The sequence below is a fragment of the Cervus elaphus genome, chromosome 7 (assembly GCF_910594005.1).
Source record: "Cervus elaphus chromosome 7, mCerEla1.1, whole genome shotgun sequence".
In the NCBI taxonomy this organism is placed as follows: Eukaryota; Metazoa; Chordata; class Mammalia; order Artiodactyla; family Cervidae; genus Cervus; species Cervus elaphus.
The window spans coordinates 30,332,344-30,353,528 of NC_057821.1; the positions used below are offsets into that span (position 1 = coordinate 30,332,344).

The 21,185-nt window shown below is 35.3% G+C and overlaps 1 protein-coding gene across 2 annotated transcripts; it reads left to right on the top strand.

The window, feature by feature from the left end:
• Nucleotides 1-11,347: 11,347 nt before the first annotated feature.
• LOC122697445 (probable RNA-binding protein 18) lies at nt 11,348-12,277 on the top strand. 2 transcript variants are annotated; one of them, XM_043908272.1, is made up of 2 exons: nt 11,348-11,749; nt 11,837-12,277. In XM_043908272.1, the coding sequence occupies exons 1-2, from the start codon at nt 11,510-11,512 to the stop codon at nt 12,080-12,082; spliced, it is 486 nt and encodes a 161-aa protein (XP_043764207.1). In that variant the 5' UTR covers nt 11,348-11,509; the 3' UTR covers nt 12,083-12,277. The 2 variants fall into 2 exon arrangements, with proteins under 2 accessions (XP_043764207.1, XP_043764206.1); XM_043908271.1 differs by having other exon boundaries at nt 11,348-12,277.
• The last annotated feature ends 8,908 nt before the right edge of the window (nt 12,278-21,185 follow it).

Genomic DNA, 21,185 nt, shown 5'->3' on the forward strand with positions numbered 1-21,185 from the left:
AGGAGAAACTGGAAGTCATAGGAAAAAAATTAGTGTGGATAAGGCAATAAAATATTTTCTAGTTGCCTTTCATTTTTAGTGAGGCAAGTAATTCCTAGATCACAAAGGTCAATTAATAAAATAATTTTTGTATACAAACATTTTTTGGATACAAACAATATTACAACCATCCTACTTAGCTCTTTCACGCCTCTATATGCATGCTCAGTCACATCGACTCTTTGCAACCCCACAGACTGCAGTCTGGCAGGCTCCTGTGTCCATGGAATTCTCCAGGCAGGAACACTGAAGTGGGTTGCTTTTTCCTATTCCAGGGGATCTTCCCAACCCAAGGATTTCGAACCCTGGCAGGCAGATTTTTTTAACCACTGAGCCATTTAAAAAGCCCTTTATGCCTCTAATCTTTGGCATATCTTCAAGAAAAACAAGTCATAGAAATTTTATTTTTGCTTGTAAACATAAACTTGAATGCATTTAATTTATTGGGGTCACAAACAGTTGGACATGACTGAGACGACAACTGAACTGAACTGAAGCCCCATTAAAAACTGTCCTGGTTATCTAGCTATGTATTTTCAATGCTAATGCTTAGATCTTCAGAAATACAGACCTGAATGAATAGCTTCATATATGTTATGAGTTGTATACAAAATAATAATATGCTAATGGTTTTCTGCATTAAATCTCTTATGATGCCATTCAAACATATATACTTCTTTTGTGCAGACAGTGCAATCTACAAGGTAGTAATTTGTCATAAGCACCACTTGAAACAATTCACTTTTCTTCAATGAAATTTGATCATCAACAGCATGAGTAAAAGACCTCTGTTTTTTAAGTCTGTTACATCTTTATAATGATAAGAGGAAGTGAGAAGACACCAAAAAATTATTTTAAAGATGACAACACAGTCATATTCACTTCTTATTCATTTATAAAACATTTTGTTCATGATTATCCATCCCAATGGAAAGAAGAGTATGGTTAGTTTGAGATTAGTTAGGCTTTTGGGGAGATCAGCAGACAGTAGAATTTATGTGATTTTTTTAGAAATATAGATTTGTAAATTTGTATGTAGTAGAGTTTCACACAATGAATAAATATCTTCACTTATCTTGATATAGCTTTTTAGTTTTATATATATTATGAAACTTATTATGAAACTATTGTGATACTTTTGAATTAAACTTTGATATTTTCTATGCAATACCTTTCTCTAACAGACTCCATAATTTAAAATTTTAATCAATCTAAATACATAGTATTTCCTCCTCTGTCACTTCTTGATTCTTGAACTGTAGAAAGAAAGGAGTCACTAGATAATTTTACTTTCCCAGGCAGAACAACGTGATGACTCACATAAAATATATTTAATATGATATAGGATATTGTCAGTGTTCTTATTGTCCATCTACTACATGTTTTAGAGTTACCTTCAAAAACAGTTCACTAGCCTATAAAAAAGTTCACCAGTACATAAATGTAAACTATGTGATCCTGATTTATATAGTCTGGCCACCCCACCCATTACATTTAACAAGAGGAAAAAAAAGTAAACCAAAATGGCAGGCAGAAACATAAGGGAAAAATAAGCAATAGAGATACAGAGCAAGCAGAAAATAAAAAATAAAACAGCAGTACTGAATCCTCATGTATCAGTAATCACCCTAAATATAAACGGATTGAATTCACCAATCAAAAGACACAGAGCTGTCTTTTCACCTTACTTATAGTTTCTTTTGTAGTGCAAAAGCTTTTAAGTTTCATTAGATCCCATTTGTTTAGTTTTGCTTTTATTTCCAATATTCTGGGAGGTGGGTCATAGAGGATCTTGCTGTGATTTATGTCGGAGAGTGTTTTGCCTATGTTCTCCTCTAGGAGTTTTATAGTTTCTGGTCTTACATTTAGATCTTTAATCCATTTTGAGTTTATTTTTGTGTATGGTGTTAGAAAGTGTTCTAGTTTCATTCTTTTGCAAGTGGTTGACCAGTTTTCCCAGCACCACTTGTTAAAGAGGTTGTCTTTTTTCCATTGTATATCCTTGCCTCCTTTGTCAAAGATAAGGTGTCCATAGGTTCGTGGATTTATCTCTGGGCTTTCTATTCTGTTCCATTGGTCTATATTTCTGTCTTTGTGCCAGTACCACACTGTCTTGATGACTGTGGCTTTGTAGTAGAGTCTGAAGTCAGGCAGGTTGATTCCTCCAGTTCCATTCTTCTTTCTCAAGATTACTTTGGCTATTCGAGGTTTTTTGTATTTCCATACAAATTGTGAAATTCTTTGGTCTAGTTCTGTGAAAAATACCGTTGGTAGCTTGATAGGGATTGCATTGAATCTATAGATTGCTTTGGGTAGAATAGCCATTTTGACAATATTGATTCTTCCAATCCATGAACACGGTATGTTTCTCCATCTGTTTGTGTCCTCTTTGATTTCTTTCATCAGTGTTTTATAGTTTTCTATGTATAGGTCTTTTGTTTCTTTAGGTAGATATACTCCTAAGTATTTTATTCTTTTTGTTGCAATGGTGAATGGTATTGTTTCCTTAATTTCTCTTTCTGTTTTTGGGAGAAAATAATAGCAAATGAAGAAACAGACAAAGGATTAATCTCAAAAATATACAAGCAACTCCTGCAGCTCAATTCCAGAAAAATAAATGACCCAATCAAAAAGTGGGCCAAAGAACTAAACAGACATTTCTCCAAAGAAGACATACAGATGGCTAACAAACACATGAAAAGGTGCTCAACATCACTCATTATTAGAGAAATGCAAATCAAAACCACAATGAGGTACCATTACACACCAGTCAGGATGGCTGCTATCCAAAAGTCTACAAGCAATAAATGCTGGAGAGGCTGTGGAGAAAAGGGAACCCTCTTACACTGTTGGTGGGAATGCAAACTAGTACAGCCACTATGGAAAACAGTGTGGAGATTCCTTAAAAAACTGGAAATAGAACTGCCATATGACCCAGCAATCCCACTTCTGGGCATACACACTGAGGAAACCAGATCTGAAAGAGACACATGCACCCCAATGTTCATCGCAGCACTGTTTATAATAGCCAGGACATGGAAGCAACCTAGATGCCCATCAGCAGATGAATGGATAAGGAAGCTGTGGTACATATACACCATGGAATTTTACTCAGCCGTCAAAAGGAATTCATTTGAACCAGTCCTAATGAGATGGATGAAACTGGAGCCCCTTATACAGAGTGAAGTAAGCCAGAAAGATAAAGAACATTACAGCATACTAACACATATATATGGAATTTAGAAAGATGGTAACGATAACCCTATATGCAAAACAGAAAAAGAGACACAGAAATATAGAACAGACTTTTGAACTCTGTGGGAGAAGGTGAGGGTGGGATGTTTCAAAAGAACAGCATGTATACTATCTATGGTGAAACAGATCACCAGCCCAGGTGGGATGCATGAGACAAGTGCTCCGGCCTGGTGCACTGGGAAGACCCAGAGGAATCGGGGGGAGAGGGAGGTGGGAGGGGGGATCGGGATGGGGAATAAGTGTAAATCTATGGCTGATTCATATCAATGTATGACAAAACCCACTGAAATGTTGTGAAGTAATTAGCCTCCAACTAATAAAAAAATTAAAAAAAAAAAAAAAAAAAAAGAAAAAAAAAAAAAAAAGACACAGAGCATCTTGAGGGATTAAAAAATAGGACCTAACTATATGATGCCTCCAGGAGATTCACCTCAGCCCTAAAGACAAATATAGACTCAAAGTGAAGGGATGAAGGACGATACTGTAAGCAAATGGCAGCCAAAAAAAGCAATGCAGCCATAAATATGACATCAGATAAAATAGACTTCAGGCAAAAAACAAAAAAACCAAGAGACAGAGATCAACATTATAGAATGATAAAGGGGACAATTTACAAGAAGACATGATAGTTACTTATATATATGAACCTAACATAGCAACACCAAAATACAAAAGGCAATTATTAACAGACTTAAAGGGAGAAATTGATAGGACTACAATAATAGTAGGGAACATTAACATCCCACTTAAGCCATGGGTAGATCATCCAGATGAAAGAAAATAGGGAAAGGGCAGCCTTAAATGAAATGTTAGACCTGTTGATTCAATAGATTTATACAGAACATTTAATCCAAATTCAGAATAATACACATTCTTTTCAGGTGTACATGGAAAATGCTTAAGAATAGACCATATGCTGTGACACAAGTCTCAATAAATTAAGAAGACTGAAATCATATCAAGCATCTTTTGTGATCATAATGGTATGAAACTGGAAACAACTACAAGAAGAAAGCTGAAAATATCACACAAATATGTGGAGACTGAAAAACATGCTACTGAACAACTACCTGATCAATAAAGAAATCAAAGAAGAAAGCAAAAAATATTTGAAGACACACAAAAATGAAAATATGACATGTCAAAACCACTGGGATACAGCAAAAGTAGTTTTGAGAGGGAAGTTTATGGCAATATAGACCTACCTCAAGAAATAATAAAAATCTCAAATAAAAAAGATAATCTCTTCAATAAATGGTGCCGGGCACTCAGCCATAAAAAAGAATGAAATGATACCATTTGCAACAACATGGATAAACCTAGAGATTACCATAATAAGCAAAGTCAGACAGAAAAAGATGAACTCCATAAAATAGTACTTATATGTGAAAGCTAAAACAAGATACAGATGAACTTATTTACAAAACAGAAACAGACTCACAGACAAAGAAAACAAACTTTGGCTACCAAAGGGGAAAGGGAATGGGAGAGGGATAAACTACAAGTTTGGAATTAGCAGAAAGAAACTAGTATATATAAAACAGATAAACAACAAGGTCCTACTGTATAGCACAGAGAACTATTTTCAATATTCTGTAATAAAACATAATGGAAAAGAATATGTATGTGTGTGTGTGTATATATATATATTCTAAATTGCTTTTCTGTATACCAGAAACTAACAAAACATTGTAAATCAACTATACTTCAATAAATAAATGAATAAATATTTTTTTAATTTAAAAAATAAATGTTGTTGGGAAAACCGCACATCAACATGCAAAGAAAGAAACTAGATCACTATCTTACACCATATAAAAAAATCAACTCAAAATGACTTAAAGAGTCAACGTAACACCAGAAATCATAAAACTACTAGAAGAAAGCATAGGCAATATATTCTGTAACATTGGTCTTAGCAATATTTTTCTGGATACGTGACCTCAGGCAAGGAAAACAAAAGTGAAAGCAAAATGGGACTACATCAAACCAAAAAGATTCTGCACAGCAAAGGAAATCAACTAAAGTAAAAGACAACCTGGCAAATGGAAGATTTTTGCAAATCATATATATATATGCAAAATATATAAAGAACTCATACAACTCAACAACAAAAAAACCTGATTAAAAAATTGTCAGAGTACCAGTGCAAGTTTGATCCATGAAGCAGGGCACTCAAAGCTGGTGCTCTGGGACAAGAGAGAGGGATGGGGAAGGAGATGGGAGGTGGGTTCAGGATGGAGGGACACGTGCACTCATGGCTGATCCATGTCAATGTTTGGGAAAAACCACCACAATATTATAAAGTAATTAGCCTCCAATGAAAATAAATAAAAATTTTTTTAAAAGGTCAGAGTATCTGAATAGACATTTTTCCAAAGAAGACAAACAGATGGCCAATAGGTACAAGAAAAGATGTTTAACATCACTAGTTATCAAAGAAATGCAAATAAAGACCACAATGAGATATCATCTCATAGCCATTAGTGTGCATATTATCGAAAAGGCCATAAGTAACAAGTATTGTAGAGGATGCAGAGAAAAGGAAACCCCCATATATTGTTGGTGAGAATATAAATTGGTACAGCCACTATGGAAAACAGTATGGAGATTCCTTTTAAAATTAAGAATAGAAATACCATATGATTCAGCTATTCAACTTCTGAATATTTATCTGTGAATATTAAAATAGTAATTTGAGAAGATATATGCACCCCTCTGTTCATTACAGCATTATTTACAATAGTCAAGATACACAAACAAGGGATGAATGGATAAAGAAAATGTATAAATATATGACTGAATACTACTTAGCCATAAAAAAGATGAAATCTTGCCACTTGCAACAATATGAATGGACCTTAAAGGTGTAAGGCTAAGTAAAATAAGTCAAATGTTGAAAAACCTATACTGTAAGATTTCCACATATGTGGAATAAAAAATGAATAAATAAATAAAAATAAATGAAGAAACCAAACCAAACAAAAATAGACACATAGATACAGAGAATAGAGTGGTGGTTACCAGAAGGGAAAGGTAAAATGGGTAAAGTGGTATCAACTGTATGATGAATAGAAATTACACTTTTGTAGTGTATATAAAAGTCAAAATGTAATATGGTACACATGAAACATATGTTATAAGCCAATGTTACCTCAAAAAATAAAAATTTTTAAATAAAACAAAAATATTGATTAATCAATTCACTTAATATGATAATATTGTGGGGTTCTCTTAACATACCACAAGACAGCCATATGATGATAATTTTTAAAACTAGATGATGGATCCATGGGGTCATAGTATTTTTCACTCTATTTTTGTACATATTAGAGAGTATATGTAATAAAAGGTTTTTAAAAGTCTTAAAAATCTTTTTGGAATATATTAACAAGCTCTTCAACAGTTGGAAATTTCTTCTTGAAGCCATATTTCCATTGCTCTTCTCATTCAGAATTTTACAGTAATGTATTATATTTGTTCCTTTGCAAGTCTTTTGACTATTATTCCTCTCAGCAACAAGTACATAAATTAATTGAAATTATTTTTTAAATTTCCTGTGATCATAAATCTTTCAGTATTCAAATTTTTCTTCTGGATTAACTTTTCAGCATTCATTTAGATGATTTTTTTTTTTTTAATGAAGGACAAGATGAGATAAACAGACTATGCCAGGCTTTTGCAGAACACATCCTAGGAAATTTCTGAATGCCTCACCTTGACCTGCATCATAATGATGTTTAATTACTTTTGTGGGTCACCAATCCTCAGGGCCTTAAAAATACCTAGAAATCAAGTTACCAACTTTCTTAGATATCATACACATGAACTATCTTTTACCCATCACACTTCTCTTTTTGTAAGTTTAACAAATACCTAAAATATGCCCAATAAAAACATAATTGCTAAACTCAACTATTCTCAGGGTGGAAAGACAGAACACAATATAATAGCTTTTATTCCATAGTCCCTTTTCCTAAGATCATCTCCATATTTTTCTCTGATTGGATCTAATTAACCACCCAGGCAGTTTATAGTGGCTGGTTCAGACCAGGAAATCCACAGTGACTTAATGTTCCAAATAAAAGCAACCCTACTAACTAAACTAATCATTGCAACTTGAGGAGTGGTGGACTAAGAAAGCCAGAGTGGAAAACAGATATTAAGGTTCTTCACACAGCAGATAAGTGATTAATTCTTTCAACATCTCTCTTTTTATAAGACTATAATCTAAACATACATTTTTCAAATTCAGAGATTCACAAACATAAAGGGAAGATGAAATGTCATCTTGACTATGATTGGTTTCATTTAAAATCATTCTTGAAATTCCCTGGCAGGCCAGTGGTTAAGAGTCTGCACTTTCATTGCTGTGGGTGTGGGTTCGATCCCTGGTTGGGGGACTAGGATCCCACAAGCTGCCCAATGTAGCCAAATAAATAAATAAATAATTTTCTTAAATAACTGAGTGAAGTGAAAGTCATTCAGTCGTGTCCAACTCTTTGCGACCCCATGGATTATACAGTCTGTGGAATTCTCCAGGCCAGAATACTGAAGTGGGTAGCCTTTCCCTTCTCCAGGGGTCCTTCTCAGCCCAGGGATCGACCTGGGGTCTCCTGCATTGCAGGTGGATTCTTTACCAACTGCACTTTCCCTCATTTGTTGAACAAAAACCATATCATAAATAGATTAAATTTGAAGATGCTGTGATACTCAATACTTGAATAGTGATGGATTTTATAGAGTAATAGTTACTGCAAGTCAAACACACATATAAACGCTTTGTCCAATATCAAGCCCATTGAAAAAAGATTATATTCTTGTCTATCTTTGCAGTATATGCAGAGATTTGCCTATCTTTCAGTGAATATTTTCTATATTTTTTAATTAATTTATTTACTTTAATTGGAGGCTAATTACTTTACAATATTGTAGTGGTTTTTGCCATACATTGACATGAATCAGCCATGGGTGTACATGTGTCCCCCATCCTGAACCCCCTCCCACCTCCCTCCCAATCCCATCCCTCAGGGTCATCCCTGTGCACTGGCCCTGAGTGTCTGGCCTCATGCATCAAACCTGGACTGGTGATCTACTTCACATATGATAATATACATGTTTCAAAGCATTTCTCTCAAATCATCCCACCCTCGCCTTCTCCCACAGAGTCCAAAAGTCTGTTCTTTATCTCTGTGTCTCTTTTGCTGTCTCGCATATAGGGTCGTCATTACCGTCTTTCTAAATTCCATATATATGCGTTAATATACTGTATTGGTGTTTTTCTTTTTTACTTACTTCACTCTGTATAATAGGTTCCAGTTTCATCCACCTCATTAGAACTGATTCAAATGCATTCTTTTTAATAGCTGAGTAATATTCCACAGCTTTCTAATCCATTCGACTGCCCATGGACATCTAGGTTGCTTCCAGGTCTTGGCTATTATAAACAGTGCTGCAATGAACATTGGGGTACATGTGCCTCTTTCAATTCTGGTTTCCTCAGTGTGTATGCCCAGAAGTGGGATTGCTGGGTCATATGGCAGTTCTATTTCCAGTTTTTTAAGGAATCTCCAAAGCGTTCTCCATAGCAGCTGTACTAGTTTGCATTCCCACCAACAGTGTAAGAGGGTTCCCTTTTCTCCGCACCCTCTCCAGCATTTATTGTTTGTAGACTTTTTTCATAGCAGCCATTCTGACCAGCGTGAGATGGTAGCTCACTGTGGTTTTGATTTGCATTTCTCTCATGATGAGTGATGTTGAGCATCTTTTCATGTGCTTATTAGTCATCTGTATATAATTATTTTAATACTAGAAAGTATGCAATTGCAGTCTTCAACAAATATTAAGTAGGTCCCTACATTTTGTCACTACTAAAATAGATACTGGAGATACAGCAGAGAACAAAAATCTGCTGACAGATTTTACAGAAATATCATTCAGTTCAGTTCAGTCACTCAGTCGTGTCCAACTCTTTGTGACCCCATGAATCACAGCACGCCAGGCCTCCCTGTCCATCACCAACTTCTGGAGTTTACTCAAACCCATGTCCATTAAGTTGGTGATGCCATCCAACCATCTCATCCTCTGTCATCCCCTTCTCCTCCTGCCCCCAATCCCTCCCAGCATCAGGGATTTTTCCAATGAAATATCATTAGATGAATCAATAAACAATTTTCCTAACTTGGAAGAAATTTTTTTAAATTTCATGCTACAGAGTAGGTTTTCGATATGCTAACTGCTGATCTATAATTAAATGTATAGATCAATGGTTGAAAAATCAGGAAATTATAATCTGAGAATCTCCTGTACTTATGTTTAAGAGAAAAAGGTGTCTCTAAGAAGGTAAAACCATTTTATCAACAAATTCATTTTCTCATAGCAAGATTTATTCTGATGTCATTTTTAAAAGATGATATATAATGGAATCATCTATAGGATTTTTTTAAGCCAACAGCTATGCCACCTCCCACAGAAATGAATTATATTTGCCTAAAGACTAGTGCTCAGCCAAGATTGAAAACAAGTGCCCTATAAAATTAGAAAATCTAGAATAGGCTGTTCAGAAATTTGGGTCAATCCATCATTTAATGTACTCTTTATATTTTTGTGGGTTAACATCTTGTAGTGTAGTGCCAAAATTGCAGGTGCAAAGAAAGAAATAGATATAGTGACTCTGATGGAAGCAAAGATGTTGAAAGTAACATCTTTACTGGTCAACCACTTGTAAAAGAATGAAACTAGAACACTTTCTAACACCATACACAAAAATAAACTCAAAATGGATTAAAGATCTAAATGTAAGACCAGAAACTATAAAACTCCTAGAAGAGAACATAGGCAAAACACTCTCCAACATAAATCACAGCAAGATCCTCTATGACCCACCTCCCAGAATATTGGAAATAAAAGCAAAAATAAACAAATGGGACCTAATGAAACTTAAAAGCTTTTGCACAACAAAGGAAACTATAAGCAAGGTGAAAATACAGCCCTCAGATTGGGAGAAAATAATGGCATATGAAGAAACAGACAAAGGATTAATCTCAAAAATATACAAGCAACTCCTGAAGCTCAATTCCAGAAAAATAAGTGACCCAATCAAAAAATGGGCCAAAGAACTAAACAGACATTTCTCCAAAGAAGACATACAGATGGCTAACAGACACATGAAAAGATGCTCAACATCACTCATTATCAGAGAAATGCAAATCAAAACCACAATGAGGTACCATTACAAGCCATTCAGGATGGCTGCTATCCAAAAGTCTACAAGCAATAAATGCTGGAGAGGGTGTGGAGAAAAGGAGACCCTCTTACACTGTTGGTGGGAATGCAAGCTAGTACAGCCACTATGGAAAACAGTGTGGAGATTTCTTAAAAAACTGGAAATAGAACTGCCATATGACCCAGCAATACCACTCCTGGGCATACACACTGAGGAAACCAGATCTGAAAGAGACACGTGCACCCCAATGTTCATCACAGCACTGTTTATAATAGCCAGGACATGGAAGCAACCTCAATGCCCATCAGCAGACGAATGGATAAGGAAGCTGTGGTACATGTACACCATGGAATATTACTCAGCCGTTAAAAAGAATTCATTTGAATCAGTTCTAATGAGATGGATGAAACTGGAGCCCATTATACAGAGTGAAGTAAGCCAGAAAGATAAAGAACATTACAGCATACTAACACATATATATGGAATTTAGAAAGATGGTAATGATAACCCTATATGCAAAACAGAAAAAGAGACACAGAAGTACAGAACAGACTTTTGGACTCTGTGGGAGAAGGCGAGGGTGGGATGTTTTGAGAGAACAGCATTGAAACATGTATATTATCTATAGTGAAACAGATACCAGCCCAGGTGGGATGCATGAGACAAGTGCTTGGGCCCGGTGCACTGGGAAGACCCAGAGGAATCGGGTGGAGAGGGAGGTGGGAGGGGGGATCGGGATGGGGAATACATGTAACTCCATGGCTGATTCATGTCAATGTATGACAAAACCCACTACAATATTGTAAAGTAATTAGCCTCCAACTAATAAAAATAAATGAGGCAGGCGTAGTGCGTCACGGGCGGCCTGGCAGCTTGCGGCGTTGAGGTGTATACGCCTTGAGAGGGCCCTCGGGCCGCGGAGTCGGGACCTGCTTCAGGGGCATGAACAGAGGGGACGACGCCGAGATCGCGAGTATTTCATAGGGATTGATGGATGCAGAAACCAAACCTCTTCCCCTGGAGAATGCATCCATCCTTTCAGAGGGCTCCCTACAGGAAGGGCACCGGTTATGGATTGGCAACTTGGACCCCAAAATCACAGAATACCATCTCCTCAGGCTGCTGCAGAAGTTTGGCACGGTGAAGCAGTTCGACTTCCTCTTCCACAAGTCAGGTGCCCTGGAGGGACAGCCTCGAGGGTACTGTTTCGTCAACTTTGAGACTAAGCAGGAAGCAGAACAGGCCATCCAGTGTCTCAATGGCAAGCTGGACCTGTCTAAGAAGCTGGTGGTGCGCTGGGCACATGCTCAAGTGAAGAGATACGATCATAACAAGAATGATAAGATCCTTCCAATTAGTCTTGAGCCGTCCTCAAGCACTGAGCCTGCGCAGTCTAACCTAAGTGTCACTGCAAAGATCAAAGCCATCGAAGCAAAGTTGAAAATGATGGCAGAAAACCCTGATGCAGAGTATCCAGCAGCGCCTGTTTATTCCTACTTCAAGCCACCAGATAAAAAAAGGACTACTCCTTATTCTCGAACAGCTTGGAAATCTCGAAGATGATGGTTATGAATGACTGCTCTCAGCACCTGAGACCCTCTGCCTTTGTACTTGTAGCTGTGAACAGTACTGACCGACAGAACACAGTCACATGTTAGCGTTTGGTAACATAACATTTTTGGATGTCCTTCTTATGGATGTTTCTTCCCTGAAGTATGTGTGGAATTGAGCATCATCCAGAATAAATAGGATTTTATCCAAAACGGTGACTTGAATGCTGGAATGCTCTAGTTGGCTCATTTGTTTGAATTTGTAACTCCAGAAACATTACATAGTCTGCCAGAAAGAAAGGCAAACACAACATTACCATTCAAATCAGGAAACTTAATTTATTAAGAGCTGTCTTTAAAAAAAAAAACAAAACACATTTTTCTGTGCTCAGTTGTCTTTACAACATAAAGAAAAAGTAAAAAAACAAGGGAGGGAAGTAAGAAATTTTGAATCATGCTCGAAACTGCTGTTCCAGAATTTTCTATGGAAATCCCTCCAACTGGACTGAAAAGAAAAAGTTCTTGGCAAACAGAGCTGGTTCTTTGAGCAAATGTTGTTGTAATCTGTTTAAGAATTATGCTTATTGTTTCAAAATCCCAATTAGGAAAACATGGTGTATATCTTTAAAAAGTGTTTGCATCGACAAAACTGTAGACCAAAATTCAGCATTTTGTACCACAGCGGAAGTCCTGTTTGAAAATCCAACTTGTATTCTATCATGATCATTTTTTTTAAAAATCTAAATAATCCTGCCTTCTATAATACCAAATGTCATTATTAGTGTGGGACTTTTAAAGTTGCATTTATTGCATGAGATTGTTTTTAATAGCATGAGAATGTTCTGTTTGGAATTATATCATGGTCAATCTAAATAGAAAAGCAGATATCTTTGAAAACTTAAAAAATAAATAAATAAATAAATAAATAATTTTAAAAACTGTAAAAAAGACACTTTAAGTATGGACGGTGAAATGCCCACTGAAAGTCTGCAATAAAAAAAACTCACTAGAAAATAATCCTATGTCCAAGTAAATTGTCTCTTATATATGAAAGAAACAGAACTTTTCTGATATGAAATAGCTCAGATAGTAGACAATTCATGTAATTTCTTAAATTTTTCAGAATTAATGCAGTCAAGCAAAAGATCAATGAAAGTGTCAAATATCCAAGAACCAATAGACTAAAGAAAAATTTTTACCAGTATGTGAAATATATTGTTGATTCATACTCAGAATCCACTTTAGCGTCCCACTGTCTGGTTTCCTGTACTATAAGGGCTAAAAAGTGAAAACTATTAGATATATTCATGTAAGAATTTAAAGGGGGAGGCAGGTAGAGACCATTCTCTGCAGTGTTCTTTTCTAGAAAGTGAAGATGTAAAGATACCAGTATTTCATCTCTAGATTAATGGTTGTCAAGATGCAGATTGGATGGAAGTATCAGCCAGATTTTCTGTTTCAGTGTCCTTAATTAATTTAGTAAAGACTAGTTACCAAAAACAGCTTGAACTAACACTATGTTTAATAATGAAATAATGAATATTTTCCTCCTGAATTCAGGAACAAGGTAAACACAAATTCAATTTAAAACTGTAGTAGAGACTGTAACAAGAATTAATAAGTGAAGTTGAATGGTGGCTCGATGCAAGGTGAAAACTTAAACCAAACTGTATTTCTATATGAGCAATAAACAATTGAAAGTTGAAAGTGTAAAATAATGGCAGTTACAATAGCATTTGAAACAGAATAATTTAAATGAATGATGTACAATACCTCTACTTTGAAAACTACTAAACATCACTAAGAGAACTCAAAGAAGGCCTAAATAAATATGGAGCTAGACCATGTTCATGGATTGGAAGACATAATATTGTCATAATGTCAATTTTCCCCAAACTGATCTCCAGATTCAAAACATCTCCAACTAAGTAGGAAGAATAATGGCTCCCCCAGAGAGGTCCTCATTCTATCCCTTTGAACTTGTGAATCTATTATGTGATGCAGTAAGAAAGAGTTAAAGTTTCAGATGGAATTACGGCTGCTAATCAGAAACCTTAAAATAGAGTGTTCTGAACTATATGGATGGACCCAATACAACCACAGGCATCCTTAAATGAATGAAAAAGGATGCAGAAGAGTCAATGTCAGAGTGGTCAATGTGAGAAAGGCTAGACTGGCCATCCCTAGCTTGAAGAGGGAAAGAATCGATACACCAATGACCATGGCAGCCCCTAGAAACTGGAAAATGCAAGAAAATGAATTCTTCCTAGAGCCTCCAGAAAATAATGCAACCCTACCAACACCTGGTGGTTTTCTCAGAGATACCCATTTTGAACTTCCAATCTCCAAAAATGTAAAATAATAAATTCGTGTTATTTAAAGCCACTAAGTTTTTGGTAGTTCGTAACAGCAACAATAGGAAACCAATACATCAACCAGTTTTTTTTTTAAGAAATTCACCATGTAAAACTGACATGGAAATGCAAAAACCTACACTATCCCCAAATCTTCTTAGAAGAACAAAACTGGAGGAATGACACCACCTGATTCCTAGATTTACAATAAAACTGCAGCAATCAGGACAGTGCAGTATTGGCCTAAGCATAGACAAATAGGTCAATAGAGAGCTCAGAAATTGATGTATAGGGTCAACTGACTTTTTGCAAAGGTGTTGAAATTTAATAAGGAAAATATAATCTTTTAATGAATGGTGTTGAACTTACTGGATATTCTATGGAAAATACTGAAGTTCAACTTCTACCTCACACCATAAGAAAACTTTAACTTGAAATGAATCACTGACTAAAAATAAAAGCTAAAATTACAATGCTTCTAGAATAAAATATACAGAAATATCTTCATAAGCTTTGAGTAGGTAAAGACTAATCATAGAAGAAAAATTTGTGTGTTGAACTTTTTAAAATTAAAGTTTTGTCTCTTCCAAAGACACCACTAAGGAATTAGAAAAGCAAGCCATAGTCTAAGGTTCCTGCATATTCAGGATGATCTGTGCAATCACCAACAGACAACACCGCCTTTCTGAAACCCTGGGAGTCCAGTGAGAAGTACCAGCACATCATTGGAGCAGAGACAAATACAAGATGGACACACTGATGAGGTTAAGAAGAACAGTTTTACTTTACTACCTACCACCTCTCCCCCAAGGTGTCACAGCTCAGCGCCAATGGAGACATCCTTAGCCTGTGATTTCTCCACTGGGAGAACGTGAGAGTACCTGAGTGAGCAACCGGCTTCCCTAGCTATGCAACAAAGACACTGACAAACAAACCGACTTCTTTCTCACGGTATTCAGTATGCTGAGATGTGCTGCAAGACTCATGGGGAACGGTGACCATGAGGAAGGAAGAGCCTGAAAAGCAGCAGCTTGGGCTCTTGGAGGGCAACAAAAAGATGCAGTTCCTACTAAATGCATTGCAGGCTCCATCAGCAAAAAATATAGAGGACAAAAATAAATAAAATCATTTAAGAGACATTACAACTGCTACCACACAAAATAGATAGGATCAAAAAAGACTATACCAATAAATTGGACTACTTAGAAGAAACGGTTAATTTCTAAAAACATACAACCTACCAAGACTGAATTAGAAAGAAATATTGGTAGAAAATCTAACAGACCAATTACTAGTAAAGACATTGACTCATATATGACAAGCCCAGCGCAAACACCATACTCAGCAGTACAAGGTTGTAAGCTTTTCCTCTAATATCAAGAGCAAGACAATGATGACCACTCTTGCCACTTCCATTCAATATGGTTGGGAAGTCCTAGAAAAGGAAAAGAAATGAAAAGCATCCAAATCAGAAAGTGAGAAGTCAAACTGTCTCTGCAGATGACATGATCTTTGATATAGAAAATCCTTAACACCTAATAAAAAAAGCTCTAAGAACTAATAGACAAATTCTGCAAAGTTGAACATAGAAAAAATACAAGCTATTTAGACATTCTGCACATATGTAGGGGAGTGTATCAATGTATAAATTATATCCTAATATAAGTACGTGATGAACACAAAATTCAAGACCGTGATTCCCCTGGGAGTTAGGCAGGAAGACAGACTGGACAGTGTAAAGCCATATAGGCAGCTCTAAGCTATAGAGCTCTAAGCTCTTGAAGAGAATGGCAGGCTGAAATGTATTCACGGTATTATCTTTAATTTATTGAAAATGAAACAATGATTATATGGCTCATGAACCTAGAATTTTAATTATTCCATGATTTTTTAATCAAATATTTTATTTCCTATGGACACAATAATTGCCCATATTTCTCCAACTACACTGATATCTTACCATTGAATAAACCAAATTTCAATTAAATGTGTTATTTTAATAAATATGGTTTACATTATATTTATAATATTCAATAGTAAATTAATACAATACATAAATTTACCTCTAAAATTAATTTCCATGGAAGAAATCTAAATAGAAATGAAAAGATAGATGCCAATGTCTTAAGGGAAATTTTTGTAAAATTGTTGTTTGGATAAGATTCTGACCATAGTCAAAGATTGGTTAATCACCTCTGTGGGGCACCAGTCCCCAAGGTCTAAATCACATCCACATAGTAGTGTTTAAAATTGCACACAAATATTTATTTCCCTGCTACATCATTACAATTCTTGTAGTACACGTAGACCAATATAGCACTCTCTTTGTTTAATTAGGCAAAAATCAATCTAAAATGCATTTAACAAGAGTATACACTAAAAGACTACAAACATATTATCAAAAATACATTTAACAAAACCTAATTCATCAACTCTTCAACCAATCCCACATCTAGCTTTTCTCCAATCCACATTAGATGGAGATATCTATTTAATCTCAGTTCAGCTTTTGTATTTAAATATGAATGTGACTGTCATGTTATTAATAGTATAAGAAACTGGTGGCTATTCCAATATTTCATAGACTCAGTGACTTGCCACACAATTTTTCTGAATTATCAATGAAATGAAGGATCATCAAAGTGTGCACAGAAGTACATATGGACTACATAAGAGCATGACAACTGTGAATTCTACCCTCATGAAAGCATAATTACATTCTAATATTTTTTTCTTCTGGTAAGTATGCCCTGCTATCTCCAACAGAAGACATGGAGTAGAAAACAGATCCTAGGTAGCACAGATGTTAGATCTCAGTCTAACATGAAAGCAAATATGTGACAGATATGTGAGACAAAAATAAACCCTAATATACTAATTCCCTCTCAGGAGTGAAGATTATATTAAATTTCAACAAGAGCAGTTAGTGAATATTTTAACTTAGTAAATGCTCTCTATGCTGAGCATCTTACTAAACAGTTAATATGTAATATATCATTTAATTATCCTCACAAACCATTCTATGAAGCAGGTGCTCTAGAATAACTATTTTACAGATGAGGAAACTCTGGCTTAAAGAAGATAATTAGTTTGCCTCAGTTCACACAGTGAGAAAGTAGCTGAAGGGTGTTCTAATACCATCACTGATGGTCTGACTGAGTCGGGGGTCTTAACTACTTTTATATTGTATTTTTCTGCTTTGGCTTTGTATGGTTACAGCAATGTACATCTTACTTTACAGTTACAAAAGATCCATTTAATATCTTTTTATTTTTTTATAAAATTTTAGACAACTATGAAATTTTATGTATCTAGTTTTATCTCCATATCATTGTGTACCCTCAAGTTATGTTTAAATATGTCTGGTTCACTGGTCTTAGATTTCACTGAAGAAAGTAAAATGTAAAGTTATGCTACATTATTAGAAACTGAAGTTCATACTATGAAAAATGAAAGTGAGTTTTAATTAAAATATAGCATGCCTCTTTTTAACATCTATTTCTTCAACTCATGTTCTAAGTCTCTTTCTTATATCATATTGACTTTTAAATTTAAAATGATATCTAAATTTTGAGACTTCAAGGCTTAAACCAAAATATTAAAAAGCATAAAATGAAGTCTTATATTTGGGTTCACAAGAGTAAATTACATAAAGTATAACTCCTTGTCTTGACAGCACTTCTAACAAGGGGACTTATATAATCCAAACCTTAAATAAAGACTGTAATGTTTTCCACCCGCTAAAACTGGGTACATTTTAGAAAGCTTGTGTAAATCATAGACTGTCACCATTCTCTTCAACAGTGTAGCACACCTGGTGCACTGTGTTTACCTCTAAACTCACTATTCTGAGGCATTTGATAAACCATGGTGCATCCAATGGACAGCAGCCAGAAGAGCATAGTAGTTAAAGATTGTTCCGTGACTTATGCACTTGGTCTGGGAACATAAATGTAACTGTATATTTAACAATAGATTCTAATATTAAAAGAGACTTAAAAGACATATAGAAATTCTTAATGAACCAAATTAAACAATAGCGTCTACAGATGCACATTTGAGTAATTAAACTAGTAAAATACAAGGAGGTGGTTACTATAAACAACAGGATAGTGGATACTTTCAAGGACAGAGAAGGGTTATGACTGGAATGAGGCACAAAGAGAAGCTCCTGGGGTGGCTGGCAGCATTCTGTTTCTTGACCTGGGTGTCAATGACAAAAATATTCACCTTAGCCCACCAACCTTTTATTTTTCTTTCTGTATATATGTTTTATTTTATAATAAAACTACCTTTATAAAACCATGTCAAATTGACTTATTCTGTATTTATTTCCAGAAAAAAGAAAAAGAGCCAGTACCTGGATGTTATACAAGGCATCTTTGAGCTCAACATAAGTAAGTAAGAGACACTGATTAAAGGAAAGAGGTTGCTTCATGTGCAAATGACTTTCCTGTCACTGAATTTATGACAGCAGGAGTGGAAGTGAATCCTCCTGTGGAAGGATTTCCTGTGCAGGATAGAAGGCTGGATTCATGGTGCCCGAGGTTCATTTCAACTCTAAAATTCTGTGGCCTTTTAATTCCCAACACTATCCCAACCTGAAGTGGTCAACACAAGCCAAGTGCATTCTGTAATCAAGTCATCGTGTAAACCAAGTCCTCTCCTCCTTCTGAAGCTTATTGGTTCAATCTGTACACTGTGTTTGAAAGTAATTTTGTGTACATAAGTATGATTGTGCACCTAAAAAAATCATGCCAAAAAAATATTTAAGCATTCCAGTTTAGTTGTAGACCACATGGTGAATCAACAGCATGAAAAACAAAGGAAATAAGGGATAAATAGAGTAACAATTATTTGGGGGTAGGTGAATATAGCTTTTCATTTTTAGAATTAAACGTGAATGAAGGCTTTCTGCCTTTCATTGGAAATCCTTCCACAGAAGGATTCACTTCCAAGTGCCTTCACAAATATTAACCTTCACAATCTCCCTTTACATAATACATAGAGAACCTAGTATACAGACAGGTTAAATAAATTGCCCAAGGACACATTGCTTCTAAGTGGTGAAGCTGGAATTTGATCCCAAGCACTCTGAGTCAAGAACTGGTGCTCTTAAGCAATATGCCTAACTTAGTCTGACATCTACTCCATAGAAACTGGACACTCATAATTAAATTAAATTTCCATTTTATATTGAGAAAAACTACACCTCTATTTCATACTACTTAATAATAATAGTTCTTTCATCATGATTATAATATATAACGTTCTAACTAAAATGCTTATAACAATGATATACTGTAGGTAATTTATCTTTACCTTATCTTACTATAACTGTAACAAATAGGTTATTATTCCTTGACCCAAAGACACTATAAATGCAAAGTATACATTTATGACTAAAGTTCACGGTCTGAGATTATATACATTAAAAAATTCATAAACTCGTAAAGACCCTGGGTCCTTGCTAGATTGTTGAGCACCTCAATTGACGAGTCCTGAAACTTCTCTCCGTAGTGCATTCTTCATTATGTGAGATTCTAAACCTTTTATTGTTTGGGGGCATTTTGAGTTGGGTCTTCATTGCTTCCTGTCAAAAGTATCAATGTTATAATATAAAAGCCTTATGCAATAGTTCATGGAAACTTTTAGCAAGACAATAATAAAAATATTAAGACCTAAGAAAAAAAAAAAAGAAAAAAAAAATTCATAAACTAACTCAGTAATTAGACATTCCATCTGTTTAATGATATGATACATATCCAGACAAAGTAAGACTGATATAATTATATCCCTAATCTGTATTCTTTTAGAGTTGAAACTAGGTGATAGTTTTACCTATAGAGTTCCAAAGCAACCAGAGGATAAGCTCATGTAATTAGTAAATTCCATGGGGAAAAACAACTCATTGATTGTTTAATAAACTTTTTGTTTCAATTAACTGCCTTGTTAATTTTGCTGAAGGGACAGGTAAATAGGAGCTAACGCAGATTGCTACCATGTGTATGTGGGGACCAAAGCCTTCTGGAATTAGTTCAACTTTTAACTCTGCAACAAATCAATAAGACTGCTGAGATGGTGTAATAAGATTCATAAAGGTGTTCAAAGAAATCTATAGCATCTGTGCAAGTAAATAAAGGTTAATAAAAAGGATTTTTTTTCCTGGCACCAAAAACATATTGCACAAAAAAAAGGCAGGACAGTAAAGAACATCAAAATTAATGCAAACAACAGTGTAATGTTGAAAAGCAGGAATAAGTGGAAGAGGATGCTGGTTGTGATGATAATTATTATTATACTTACAAAGGTTGAGATATAGACTTTTGTAAGTGAATATGGAAAGTGATTGTTAGCAAATGGTAGAGCTTACCCCAGGAAAATGTCATTTAACTTTTACCTTAAGCTCAACAGCTTTGTAAGAAAAATATTTGTGTGACTCAGTGGTCAAAAATTATCTTTAGAAGCATTCTGGGGAATTCTCTGGTGGCCCAGTGGTTAGGATCCACATTTTAACTGTTGGGGTACCAGGCTAGATCCTTCGTTAAGGAACTAAGATCCTGGGAGCCACATGGCATGGCAAAAATAAAAAATAAAACTACACTTGATATGATTAAATATGTAGAGATTTGGGGAAATGAACACAGCAGATATGTTAAGAGGTGTTCCAAAATGGGAGAAAGCATGCAAATAAGTGGCCTTTGGATATTCATGAAAAACTTCAGAGGTTTTTAGTTCTACCTAAGGCTGACACTATTTTTT

Coding starts and splice junctions, on each gene's coding strand:
- LOC122697445 (XM_043908271.1), top strand. CDS start 11,510: ATGGATGCAGAAACCAAACCTCTTCCCCTGGAGAATGCATCCATCCTT.